The following is a 14,004-nucleotide window of genomic DNA, read 5'->3' on the forward strand; positions in this document are numbered from 1 at the left end:
TTCTGTAATGTCGTAAATTTAAAATTATGTTTAATAACTATTTGAAATATTAATTTCCAATAAAGAAAAAATATCCACTTCTGACTTGTTCAAAATATCTGGAAAATTATTTAATTTAATTTGATTAAAAACAAGAAAATATTTTATTTTATTTCAAAAGTGTCAGTGATCATATTCAGAGATAAATTCATTTTTAATATTCAAATTGTTCAAGTTATCAAATTGTTAATGTTTTATCGAAGTTAACAAACTTTATATACTATAAATACAATATGTTCAATTCACCATCACTGACAAATTACGGGTTGGAAAATGGGCAGTTTCTTGAATGATCAAATTAGAAACGAACCTGATAAAAATATGAATAAGAAATTCTAAGATTTGTGTGAATACTGTGTAAGCGTTGCTAGTCTCTCGAAAGAAGTCTCAGCGATTTTTTTCGTAGTTTGTAGTTTTATATGCAGTGAATATTTTGGGGGTTGAACTATTCCTCTGGAAGGCGAAAACTTCCACGAAAAGCACGCAGCCATGAGTACCAGTTCCACTACTCACCACTAGAGACCGCAAGCTACCCAGAAGAGCGAAAAGGCGAATCGAAATTGTAACGACCGACTAGCTCAGTCTTATCGCTAATCTCAGAGTCGGCTAACTGCAAAGGGGAAACACGAAAAAGACGAAGAAGAGGGATGCGCAACAAAACAAATCTCCGAATGAGATAGCGGACTTCTCCAACATATATCGGCTCGGAAAATTATAAGTTTGGAAATTTACGTTTTTACATTTTTTTTTTATTTAAGACATACAACAAAGGTTATAAGGGAAGGGAATCGGTGCGGCCGATACAGCAACTTGAAATGATTTTGAGGTTCTTGGAAGGCTTAATAGTGTGGCTTACCGCAATTGCCGGAGCGGATGGGCGCCATTCGAAGATCCTTGGATGGACCCCCGAAATTGATACTTTGTGGTTGCGGTAGCCGTCTGCCTTCTTCCACTTGGATGTCTAGTTGCCGGATTGTCGCCTATGTGTCGATGCCAGCAGGTTGTAAGAACGGGTCAACACCGGCGACTTCGGGCCCGCAGATGCGTGCCAGCAGAACCTGTGCCAGCGGAACCAGTGCCAGCGGAACCAGTGCCAGCGGAACCAGTGCCAGCGGAATCAGTGCCAGCGGAATCAGTACCAGCGGAACCAGCGCCAGCGGAACCAGCGCCAGCGGAACCAGTGCCAGCGGAACCAGTGCCAGCGGAACCAGCGCCAGCGGAACCAGTGCCAGCGGAATCAGTGCCAGCGGAACCAGTGTCGGCGGGGTCGAAGCCAGCCAGTTGATTGCGGCCAATCGGAGCTTGCCAGCGGGATTTGTTCCAGCGGAACCTGTGCCAGCAGGATCGATTTGATTGCGGCCAATCGGAGCTTACCAGCAGGGTACAATAAAACCAACGGATTGCGGCCAATCGGAGCTTGCCAGCGGGATTTGTTCCAGCGGCACCTGTGCCAGCAGGGTCGATTTGATTGCGGCCAATCGGAGCTTGCCAGCAGGGTACAATAAAACCAACGGATTGCGGCCAATCGGAGCTTGCCAGCGGGATTTGTTCCAGCGGAACCTGTGCCAGCAGGGTCGATTTGATTGCGGCCAATCGGAGCTTTGCCAGCGGAGCTTTACCAACAGATTGCGGCCAATCGGAGCTTGCCAGCGGGATTTAATCAAGCCAACGGATTGCGGCCAATCGGAGCTTGCCAGCGGGATTTGTTCCAGCGGAACCTGTGCCAGCAGGGTCGATTTGATTGCGGCCAATCGGAGCTTGCCAGCGGGATTTAATCAAGCCAACGGATTGCGGCCAATCGGAGCTTGCCAGCGGGATTTTATCAACAGATTGCGGCCAATCGGGGCTTGCCAGCGGGATACAATAAAGCCAACGGATTGCGGCCAACCGGAGCTTGCCAGCGGGATTTGTTCCAGCGGAACCTATGCCAGCAGGGTCGATTTGATTGCGGCCAATCGGAGCTTTGCCAGCGGGATCCAATCGAGCCAATGGATGTTGTCGTCGGATTATTTAAGCAGATGAAATGCAGTGGATAGTTGCCACGTGGTTTGGTTACCGGGAGCCAGCTTTTCCAGCAATTCTAGCTTTTCAACTAGTAGGAGGACCACACTTTTCGGAGAGGTTGTAAGCCACTTGATTTCTTCTCCGGAATTGCCCAGCAAACCTTTCAGAAGGTAAATTGCAGGAACCTTTCAGAAGGTAAATTGCAGGTTCTTCACAAGATGGCTTCTCCAAGCCAACAACCACGCGGTTTTCCTTTTGATGTGCAGACCACTTTACAAACGTCTGCTCTCAATCACTATCCACTCCCGACTGACTCCTTGTAGAGCTCGACAACCAACTCTCCACGTCGTTTCGAGATTTCGCCCCGGAAATTTGTTGGTTGTCAAACTCAAGTCGCCCATTATAGCACGAACGGGGTAGGGATGCTGGCAGTTAGGGTGACCATGGACATAGTTCTATGTCCGATTATCATACTCACGAGCCACGGAAGCCAGCCCACATCACGTAACCGTTCTGGTAGTTGTGTCCTAGGGCATCGCGCTCTTGGGACACTCCAGACCGGAAATCTTCCGTGATGATAACCGAACATAGAACCCTATCGCAAATCCTAAACTAACAGACAACACAGCTAATGACAATTTTATGTTTCCCTATCATCAAACATCGAGCCTTATAAAAACTATCACAATAATTACCCTAACTTAATTTAATTTTATATACATGGGATCGGTCCAATAACACCTACATTTAACGCATTGTTACCTTCCGACGGTAACAAAATAAAGAGAGGCGAATGGAATTAGACGAGGCAAAAAAGGCGCGAGGCGAGAGCAACGATTGCCTGCTGTCCAAAGCCCGTTATTTGAACGGCCATCGTCATTTCAAATTTGAACGTTGGCGAAAGAACTATAGAAGAAAATAGAATATTGTGATAAGTTGTGTGAAATCACATATTCGGACAGCAGGTAAAAATTCGCTGAGTCGTCGCCGTTCAATCGGATTCATTACGAACCCACAAAAAGAATCCGCCCTTAAACCGTTGCCGCTTTGGAGGTTACGTTTGCCGTTACAAGAAAGGCAACCCCATCGCTTCCGGATTTCAACCAGCCGTTGGTTTCGCCGCATCATTCCGTCGCTAGTTGGGGTGAGTTTCACACTTGCGAACTTGATCCGGCCAACAACACTTCCGTGCCTGGTTCAGCACCCAAGGTGGGGCCAGGTACACTGCGACTTACCCGTCGACTGCTCCGCATCTGCCGCTGGTCGCTAACCTAGAACGCCGCCAGCTACTTCGCCGCGTCGACGCCGTTGGACCGAGTTCGACCTCACCGAACCCAGGGTCGGAACAACCGAGGACCAGTACCAGGTGGTAGCCGTAACACAGGTCAGATATCTACCCATTGTTGTTATATTTAAAGTGGTGGAATTAAGCTTGGATTGTGCTTCCCAATAAAATTAAGTTTAAGCTAGAAGGTGGAGTTGTTTCTTCCTCCGGAAATTCTCTGCATTTTGCATTTTATCAGTAAGCTTGCCGACCCTAGGGATTGATTAGGGAATCTCTGGGACGCCTGCCGACTGACTAGTGGCTAGTCTTACAACTGAAACCTCAAAGCAAATACTTATTAAGTTAAATTGAGCAATAATATTAAGCTCGAATCATTTTTTGATCTTTTCATTGTTTATATAACAAATCACGATCGATGAAAAAATGATGATTAAAAATGATAAAAATAAGTGGAACGTTTATATATTTTCAATCTTAGTAATAGTTTGAAATTTCAAGCTCTGAATATTTTTTCGCCGTCAATTGAAATATTGGGTCCTGGGAAGGACAAAAGCAAGAAACTAAGATTTTATAGGTAAAATTAGTTATAGTCTTAGAAAGTTATATTTTCAGTACACAAATATTCAGAGTTTTAAACAAAAACAAACTTGTAACTAATATTTTAAAATATTATATAAGTTTGAATATAAAACTAGGTAAATTTATTTGGAAATTGGAAAAATACTATACAATTCGATCAATTTATTGAAAAATTCAAATAGAATGTAAATACAATTTATCGACCTTGATAGTCGAAGTTCTGTTCTTTTATTAAGGACATTACAAGATTATGAACATAAAAATATGTTCCATGAGGACCAAATTGATGACTTGTGATGCAACTGCATCTAATTTGAGTCTGAATCTGATTCTTATGCTTAAATTTTCTTACTTAAAGAACATAACTTTCACAGATAAGGTCAAAAAATATCATGAACAAAGATGACTAACAGTAATTGAATTCATCATTAATTAAAATGTATCATGATGATCATGTAAAAGATTAACTTTTAAAATTTTTTTTATATAAAATCGTCGTACAATTTTAAAAACTTTTCTACAGAATTGAATAGATAATTCTTAAGAAAGTATTTGGATGCCTACGTTTTATTGATTAATTTTACTGATTTTGGTGTTTTGAACTCGACTCATTTGTTGGAGTTTTTCTATCAACTTCAGATTTAAAGCTTTTAAGTTTAAAATAAAGTTAGTTTTTAGAGATATCAATCAATAAAAGCTGATGATCTTCAATAATTTTTACCTATTTTCAAAAGTTTCGAAGAAACTAAATTAATAAGAATGACTTTTTTTTGCACCTGAGAAAAATGCTAATTTTGTGTCCTTGTGTAATTTATCAAACCTTTTTGAATGTGGAATCAAACAATTAAAAAATTGATCTTTTTATTGGTATCTTGAAAAATAGGTATTTCATGCTAGCACAAAATTTGTAAGGATATAAACGATTGTTTTTTTTTTATAAATATCAAAGTGATTAGTAAAAAAAGTGAAGGGTGAACTAGTTTGGATACACTTCTTCATAAAACTAACTTCAAAGACGAGGTAGGGTTTATGTGAGTAAATATTTGAGTTTCAATACAAAAGGTTTATTAAATTGCAAATCTAAATTTAAAATTTGAAAAAAGTTTCAAATCGTGATTATCATAAAGTGTCGTATAATGAAATGTCTTAAAGTGGTATTGGACTAAATACCGCTGGAGGTGAGGCAATTTTCTGACATGTTTTCTTAACACTTATTTTCAAACACCTTTTATGATCAAGTAATTTCATGTTGCTTCGGTAAATTAATTTGTTGAACTAAAAATTTTTCTTGATAAAATCTCTATGGGGAAAGGGGTGGTTTATACCCTATATCTCTCCCCCCATTCCTACCTTCACACTGCCTTGTACTGAGATGACTTGAATGATAGATCGAATTAGTGTCACAGAATCATAACTTCAAACAGTAGAGACAATCAACCGTGGATGAAAAATTATAACACGTATTTTATTAGATTTCTGTACGAATTTGCTTGTAATGTGTTTCAATTATGTTGCATTTTCCATCATTATCATCATCACAAAATGAACTTCCCCTAGCATAGCAACATTGTATACCGTGTCCATAGAATAGCTTCAATGATGGCAAAACCTTTTACTCCCGTATCTGTTCAGCTTCAATTATGTCTCAATAAAGGCAGCCAATCATAATCTTCGTGTTACTTGACGACCTCCATTATGTTCGTATATGACCTCGTCATATAAGTAAGTTCACGAACCAAGACATTCTGTCTGACACAGAATAGTTTCGATTGCCTGTTGATTGCATTTGGCAAAAATCAATTCCACGTAACATGCCAGGGAATGTGTTTTTTACCTTTCAAAATACTATAAACACATTCAATGTACTAAAATTTTGGATGACATATGGCTGCGTGCATCGTAAATATGTACTTTGGATAACAACAGATAAAGATCAATCCGAATGGTCGCGAAACATCTTCGGGACACATTGATGGGCCCAACGAATCACTCACTCGCTGTCCAATTTGCAAATTGGGCTCTTAGTTATCCAATTGGGTCGGGTCGTATTTCGGAAACGGCAAAGCTGTTCGTCACTTGGCAATTTCATTAAACGATCAAGCCACTTGCTCGCATTTGAAGGTTCCTTTCTAATTTGAGGCAGGCTTTCCACCCATCGTTCGTCGTTCGGTCTTCGTCATCGGGATCCCCGAAATAACCCATACGACCCCCGATGATTGCCCTCCCGTGAGAAAGTAAGTTTTATGACCCCCGTGTGCCATGTTTGTTGCTGTTTTGTCGAGAGAAGAACGAGGTGACCTATGCATGCATACCTATATGTTGTACGATCGCGAGGGGCCGATCGCGAGGGGCCGATCGCTACCACCCAGGGAGATTCGAGCGAGGAGCGCAGGCCGAGCACTTGCTGGCTGTCTTCGGTGGGTCGGTTAGCAGGACGGCTAACGGCAATGGAGCCTTGCCCGGCTGCCCGAGTGTCATGATCTCCAATTTGAACGTTTATAGAGCGAAGGAACGGATCAAAACAGAACCGTTTAAGATCAGACGACGAACCCTCTCACCCCGAAAATTTCCTTGTAGCAGGTCTGAATCCATTTGCTGAGGAACGAATGCCAGTTTGTTGGTTTTTGTTTCATCATTGGTTGCCAATTAGATTTACAATTTTTCTATTATACTTTCTTTTTGGAAAATTTATGAAAAAGTATCCCTTTGTGGTTTGTAGATCGATAAAACTTTGAGTTTCACAATTTTTTATATTTGAATCTTTTAATGGTTAAAATTTAAGAATCTTAAATTTTTATCATTAAATCCGACTGCATGAGTTCAAAAATTTGGAAAAAAAATTCGCAATTCTTGTTTTCTCATTTTTTTTCTGAATATTTTATTTTTCATTGTTTTACACACACAAAGAAGAAGTTGCAAAATTTCAATACCACCGTCCGGCTTAGAATCTTTTGCCGATAGTTACACCTCTAAGGAATTTCATTATTGGAGTAGAGTCTAATTGGTGGGTGCAGTGTTCGACATCGCTCACTGAAACGTAAGCGACGCTAATTAGATTGCTAACTTGGTCAAAGATACCAATTGCTGTGTTAGTTATTTCACATTCAAAGTGCTATTGGCCAATCCTTAACCAAAAATTTTAACAATGATAGGGGGAAGTTAATTTACCTAATAATTTTTTTAATGCTTTCCTTTCCGTATTACAAACATTACGATTTGGGTCATATTGTATTTCTTGTTCGTGGAAAAGCGCATTCTGGTTGAGCCGTGAACCAGCAAGAAGTACATCGACTTTTCATCGGAGTCCAATTCCCGGCTATTAATGTTTCTCCAGCTCCTGTTCCATCTTTTATTGATTCTGTTAACTATACGAACAGGAGGCAAGGCACCTACAAAGTGTTCATAGATCCGTTTCACTTCTGGTGCTGCTCGCATTTCTGCATTCATTTACACAAGGACTCTTTTTAGTGTATTTAGATGTGTCAATGCGTATGGTATATTGCCTAAGATAAAGTATTGATTGAATGACGGTATTCTGTTCTCCAGTCGTAAATATCGGTAGACCAGCAGAGACTTTGACTTCTTGTCTGGGGAGTGTAGCCTCAGTCCACTTTTTCTTTTTGAACTCACCATTTTGGTTTGGAGTTGTGCAAGAATATTTGACCATAGAAAAAATTCGATTTGGCGAGTGACCATGGCTACGATGCACTTGTTTGTCAAGAGAAGAATTGATGCTATGTACCATAATTTTGAGCATATATATGTTGAGGAGAAAAACTTTCAGTTTTAAGTTTAATAATCTGTAACGATGATTTATCAATAAAGCATTTATGTTTCGGTGAAGTTCTGTCATATTAGCCTCCATGGATTCTTTCATATAACTATGGAGAACGACACCCAGGACCATGACCGAATTCTTTTTTCTATATCGTTTCAAAAAGGGAGCTTCGGTCCGATCTCCATTGCTTCAGTTTTTGAACGATTGACTTTGCTCCAGCTACAGCTTCAAAACTTTCAAGGCATTCCTTAATTATCGTCAGTTTATAGATGTCACGTAAAACGGTTGTTATATCGTTAGTTTAAGCTATGACTAAAGGGTGATACGGTCAAAATTTGGTCAATATCAACTTGACGTATTTCTTTCAATTTTGCATTTAAAAAACCTGAACACCCCTCATTTTGAAGGTGTGTGTGTGTGTGTGTGTAGAATGTTGCTCCTATTTTGATTTTGGAATTCACACTTCAGTTGTCAAAATGCCTTCCAAGGCAGAAGAGCAGCGTATCAAAATTTTGTTCGCGCATCGCGAAAATCCGAGCTACTCGCAGCTGGCAAAATCGCTGAAAGTTGCCAAATCAACCGTTACAAATGTAATTAAATTGGGAAACGTTTGTCAACAGCGAGGAAGTCTGGATCGGGGGGAAATCGAAAACCGAGATTCCGCAAATAAGCTGGGTGTATCGTCTACAACCGTGCATCGAGCCAAAAAACGAATAACAAGAAGGTAGTGACTCCAAATCGCGATGATAAACAAAATACGACGGTCAAAGCGCGATCCCGGAGGCTGTACACGACGATGCTGACGAAGTTTGACTGCGTGGTAATGGACGACGAAACCTACGTCAAAGCCGACTACAAGCAGCTTCCGGGACAGGAGTTTTACACGGCAAAAGGAAGGGGAAAGGTAGCAGATATTTTCAAGCACATGAAACTGGCAAAGTTCGCGAAGAAATATCTGGTTTGGCAAGCCATCTGTACCTGTGGCTTGAAAAGCAGCATTTTCATAGCTTCCGGGACTGTCAACCAAGAAATTTACGTGAAAGAGTGTTTGAATAAACGTCTGCTGCCTTTCCTGAAGAAACACGGTTGTTTTAGCCGGATTTGGCATCTTGCCTATACGGTAAAAAGGCCATGGAGTGGTACGACGCCAACAACGTGCAGGGTGTTCCCAAGGACAAGAACCCTCCCAACACGCCAGAGCTCCGCCCAATTGAGAAATACCAAAGAAGACCAAATCCCACTTCCATCTGTACCGTTGAGCCGTCAACACGTACGCCGGAGCATCGTATCGTTGCTGTGTACCTGCAGGAACATTTTACATTATTTATTTTTTCCTTACCTGTATTTCAATCAGCACTTTTCGGTGCTAAAATTATTTTCGTTTTCTTTTATTCATATTTTCTCTTTTCTTTCCAGCATGGGGAAGTCTTCGGCCGGCTCAAGGGCCGGAAGAAAACGGATTGCTGAACCTAATCCAGGGCCATCTGCCAAAAAAATTGAAATTTCCAATTCATTCGATGTCCTTCATAACATCGATGATGAGTAAATATTCATATTTAATTCTGATAAGAGTACTAAGAAACCTTCTTCTTCTTCTTATACTCTTAAAAACGAAAAGATTCCACCAATAACGGTCACGATTCCTGACTTCAATGCCTTTCGAAAAGAAATCGTCACTTCCGTCAAGGATGTGAAGATTTCTTTTCAGATCGGTCGAAGGGGAACTGCTCGTATATTGGCGGAATCTTTTAATGATTTTCAAAAGGTTTTAAATTATTTGAATAATAAAAAACACCAATTTTTTACGTACGACACTAGAAGTGATCGTCCATTTAAAGTTGTACTTCGTGGTCTCACTGGCGATCAGACACCGGATGAGATCACAGCTGAATTAAATTCTTTGTTAGGTTTTTCTCCAATTCAAGTAATTCAAATGAGGAAAAGAACCAACACGAATAATATCAGTAGTGTTGGTTTTGCTCCTGAACTTTATTTGATCCATTTTAAAAAGGATCAGGTTAATAATTTGCAAATTCTTGAAAAGGCTCGTCTTATGTTTCATTGTCGAGTCAAATTCGAACCTTTTCGTAAATCTTCTACCAATTTTCTTCAAAATATTACGCAATGTCGTCGTTGTCAAGCTTTTTGTCATGGCACTAAAAATTGTAGAATGAATGCCAGATGCATGTTTTGCGGCTCATTCGATCATGAAAAATCTAAATGCCTTTTTGGTGGTGATAAGCCAAAAACAGAATTTTTTAAGTGTGCAAATTGCGCAGGTAATCATTCCTCGAATTCGCTAGACTGTCCCATCAGGGCAAAAATTATTGCTTCTAGGAAAAATCCCAAAGTTTCCAGAAAAGTTTCTTCTCCTCCTTCCTCTTTTTCGTCTTCACACGTCGGGCCGGCAAACAACCTGCCTGTTCGCATTCAGCCTCGGTCTACATTGGAATTACGGCTGGGTAATACCCGAAGTGATTTTAATGTTACCTGGGCTGATTCTGCGCCCCAGACTCGTTGTTTATCGTTCTCAGAGGTGGTTGAAAATGGGTTGCCCTCTTCAGGTTTAACTAATAAAAATGGGAAAAAACCAAGTCTCAACGTTCATGCGAAGGCTTGGGAAAATCCCCGAAATTCAAATACTTTTTCTTCTCCTTCCTCTTCTGATTCTAACAATTTTGTTGATTTGGGTGAGATTTCTGAGGAAAAATTAAAATTTTTGCATCAAAATTTAATGGAAATGATGCAACTTATGTTGAAAGCAAATTCAATGTTTGAAGCTTTCCAAACTTCTTTTAATTATGCTAACAAAATTATTATGACTTTACGATTCCCTCATGGTTCCAAATAGATGTTTAAATATTATGAATTGGAACGCTAGATCTTTGCTGGCTAACCAAGACGAGTTCTTTTTATTTTTGAAAACTCAAAACATACATATTGCTGCCATCACTGAAACTTTTTTAAAGCCAGACAATAACTTGAAAAGCAATGCTTTCTTTAAAATTTTACGAAATGATCGACTTGATCGACAAGGTGGGGGTGTAGCTATTGTCATCAATAGTCGTCTCAAATTTAGACTTCTTCCTTCTTTCAATACAAAAGTCTTAGAAACAATTGGAATTGAATTAGAAACTTCTATGGGGAAAATTATAATTGTTGCCGCATATTTGCCTTTTCAATGTAGCGGTGAACAGAAAAATTTTTTGAAGGGAGATTTACAAAAACTCACCAGAAATAAATCTAAATTTTTTATTATTGGTGACTTTAATGCAAAACACCGATCTTGGAATAATATTTCATCAAATTCAAATGGGAATATTTTGTTTAATGACTGCTCTGCAGGTTATTATACTGTTGAATATCCTAATGGGCATACTTGTTTTTCTTCAATTAGAAATCCTTCCACAATTGATTTGGTTCTAACGGATTTAGGCGAGCATTGTAGTCAATTAGTTACTCATGCGGACCTCGATTCAGACCACCTTCCAGTAACATTTTCTTTATCCCAAAGTCCCATTGAAAACCCTTTAAAATCAACTTTTAACTTTCAAAAGGCTAACTGGGAGCGATATATGAATTTTATTGAACGTAATTTAGATGTAAACGTTCCACTGAATTCAATAGAAGATATTGATTTGGCTGTAGAAAATTTGACAACTGCAATAGTCAATGCTAAAGCCGCTTCAATACCTAAAGTTAAACATAAATTCAATCAACCTTTAATTGATGATGATCTTCAGTTTTTGATACGACTGAAAAACATTCGTCGACGCCAATATCAACGTACTAGAGATCCTTTTTTGAAATTAATTTATTGCGACCTTCAAAAAGAGATCAAACGTCGTTTAAATTTCATTCGTAATGAAAATTTTGCTAAAGCACTAGAGGACATAAAACCCTACTCAAAGCCATTTTGGAAATTAACTAAAATTTTGAAAAAGCCCCAGAAGCCAATTCCTACTTTGAAAGATGGGGATAAACTTCTTTTAACTAATTCAGAAAAGGCTCAAAAATTAGCCCAACAATTTGAGTCTGCTCATGATTTTAATTTAAACGTTGTAAGTCCAATTGATGCTCAAATTTCCCTAGAATTTGATGATATTCTTTCTAAGCAAAATGTGTTTGAAAGTTCTTGTGAGACAAATATTGATGAACTTAAATTGATTTTCAAAAAATTTAAAAATATGAAAGCTCCAGGGGAAGATGGGATTTTCTATATTCTTCTTAAAAAGTTGCCTGAAAGCACTTTAAATTTTTTAGTTAAAATTTTCAACAAATGTTTTCACTTGGCCTATTTTCCCAATAAATGGAAAAATGCCAAAGTAACTCCAATTTTGAAACCTGGAAAAAGTGCTTCAGAGCCTTCAAGTTATCGACCAATTAGTTTGCTTCCATCTTTAAGTAAACTATTTGAGAGAGTTATTTTGAATAGAATGATGATTCACATTAATCAGAATTCCATTTTCCCTGATGAACAATTTGGTTTTCGTCATGGACATTCTACTACACATCAACTTTTGAGTGTAACTAATATGATTAACGCTAGCAAATCTGAAGGTTATTCAACTGGTGTTGCTCTTCTTGATATTGAAAAAGCTTTTGACAGTGTTTGGCACAAAGGTTTAGTAGCTAAATTAGCTCGATTTGATTTTCCTGTATATCTCACCAAAATTATTCAAAATTATTTGACTAGCCGAACTTTGCAAGTAAGCTATCAAAATTCATGCTCTGAAAGGATACCCATTAGAGCTGGTGTCCCTCAGGGTAGTATACTTGGGCCTATTTTATACAATATTTTTACTTCTGATCTTCCTGATGTACCAGAAGGAAAAGGTAGAAGATTATTTGCTGATGATACTTTGCTTTCAGCAAAAGGTCGAAATTTACGGGTGGTACGCAGTAGATTGCAACAAAATTTAAATTCCTTTTTGAATTACTTGAAAATGTGGAAAATTTCTCCTAACGCTTCCAAAACTCAACTTATTTTATTTCCCCATAAGCCAAGAGCAAATTTTTTAAAACCTAATGAAAATCATTCCATAACTTTTAATGGGGTTTCATTAGAATGGTCTGATCACGTGAAGTACTTGGGACTTACACTTGATCGGAATCTTACTTTTAAAAATCACATTGAAGATATTCAATCTAAATGTAATAAATACACTAAATCTCTTTATTCTCTCATCAACAGGAAATCCCGGTTGTGCCTGCGAAATAAGATGCTCATCTACAAACAAGTTTTCCGACCAGCGATCATGTATGCAGTTCCGATTTGGTCTAGCTGCTGCGCGACGAGGAAGAAAGCCATCCAGAGGATTCAGAACAAGGTTCTGAAAATGATTTTGCGGCTTCCACCTTGGCACAGCACCGAAGATCTTCATCGGATTGCAGGCATTGAATCTATCGAAGAGATGGCCAACAAAATCATCTCCAACTTCAGAGGCAAATCGATGCAGTCTTCCATCGCAGAGATTCGTTCTCTTTATGTTTAGTTTAATTTTAAGATAGTGTTTAGTTTTAAGTATAAAATATTTTTGCTATTACAGGATGTTCTCCTACATTAAAAACTTGATTGCGCTCAGCAAATTTAAATCTTATAAATAAATTTTTATAATCTAGTTACTTATAGGGCTATGAACAGTTCATTATTGAGCTGAACACCTAGTTTAATGCAATAATGTAATATAAGTGTAATCATGATTTGATACAAATAAAGACATATTTAAAAAAAAAAAAAGAAGACCAAAAAAACTGCTAAGGACGAGCAGCAGTTCAAGGCAAACTGGCTTTCTGCGGCGAAGAAGGTGGACAAGGTGGCTGTACAAAATCTGATGGCAGAGGTTAAGCGTAAGGCCCGGCATTTCGAGTTTGGAAAAGCGGAAGCTCAACTGAATATTTTTCTGAATTTTATACTAATTAAACTTGAAAAAGAAATTTAATTTGATTTTTTAAACTAACGATTTCACCAATTTACACGCGTTTTCCCTTGACCAAATTTTGACCGTATCACCCTTTATTAAAACGAGCAAGGCCGTGCAAACGGCGAGGGTTTTCGGGGTTTCACCCCCCTCCCCCATGAAGATTTTTTCCAAGTAAAATTTTCATTTCAAGAATAAATGTACTGTAACATCGTGTTATTATTTGATACCAAAAGGTGTTTAAAAATAAGTGTTAACAAACATGTCTAAAAATTTTGCTCAACTCTGTCTTAAAAAAGGTTTAGATAAATTACACAAGACAGCATAATTAACGTGAAAAAATTCAAGAGCTCACTTGATTAATTTGATGCCCTGAAACTTTAGAAAACAGGAAAAAA

The 14,004-nt window shown here is 38.5% G+C and overlaps 1 protein-coding gene across 1 annotated transcript; it reads left to right on the plus strand.

Moving 5' to 3' along the window:
• The first annotated feature begins 996 nt into the window (after positions 1–996).
• On the plus strand, positions 997–1,392 carry LOC129742866 (lysozyme D-like). The gene has a single exon (XM_055734810.1). It carries the CDS (start codon positions 997–999, stop codon positions 1,390–1,392), a length of 396 nt encoding a protein of 131 aa, XP_055590785.1.
• Positions 1,393–14,004: the final 12,612 nt, after the last annotated feature.

Source organism: Uranotaenia lowii, chromosome 2 (genome assembly GCF_029784155.1).
Source record: "Uranotaenia lowii strain MFRU-FL chromosome 2, ASM2978415v1, whole genome shotgun sequence".
Lineage (NCBI taxonomy): Eukaryota > Metazoa > Arthropoda > Insecta > Diptera > Culicidae > Uranotaenia > Uranotaenia lowii.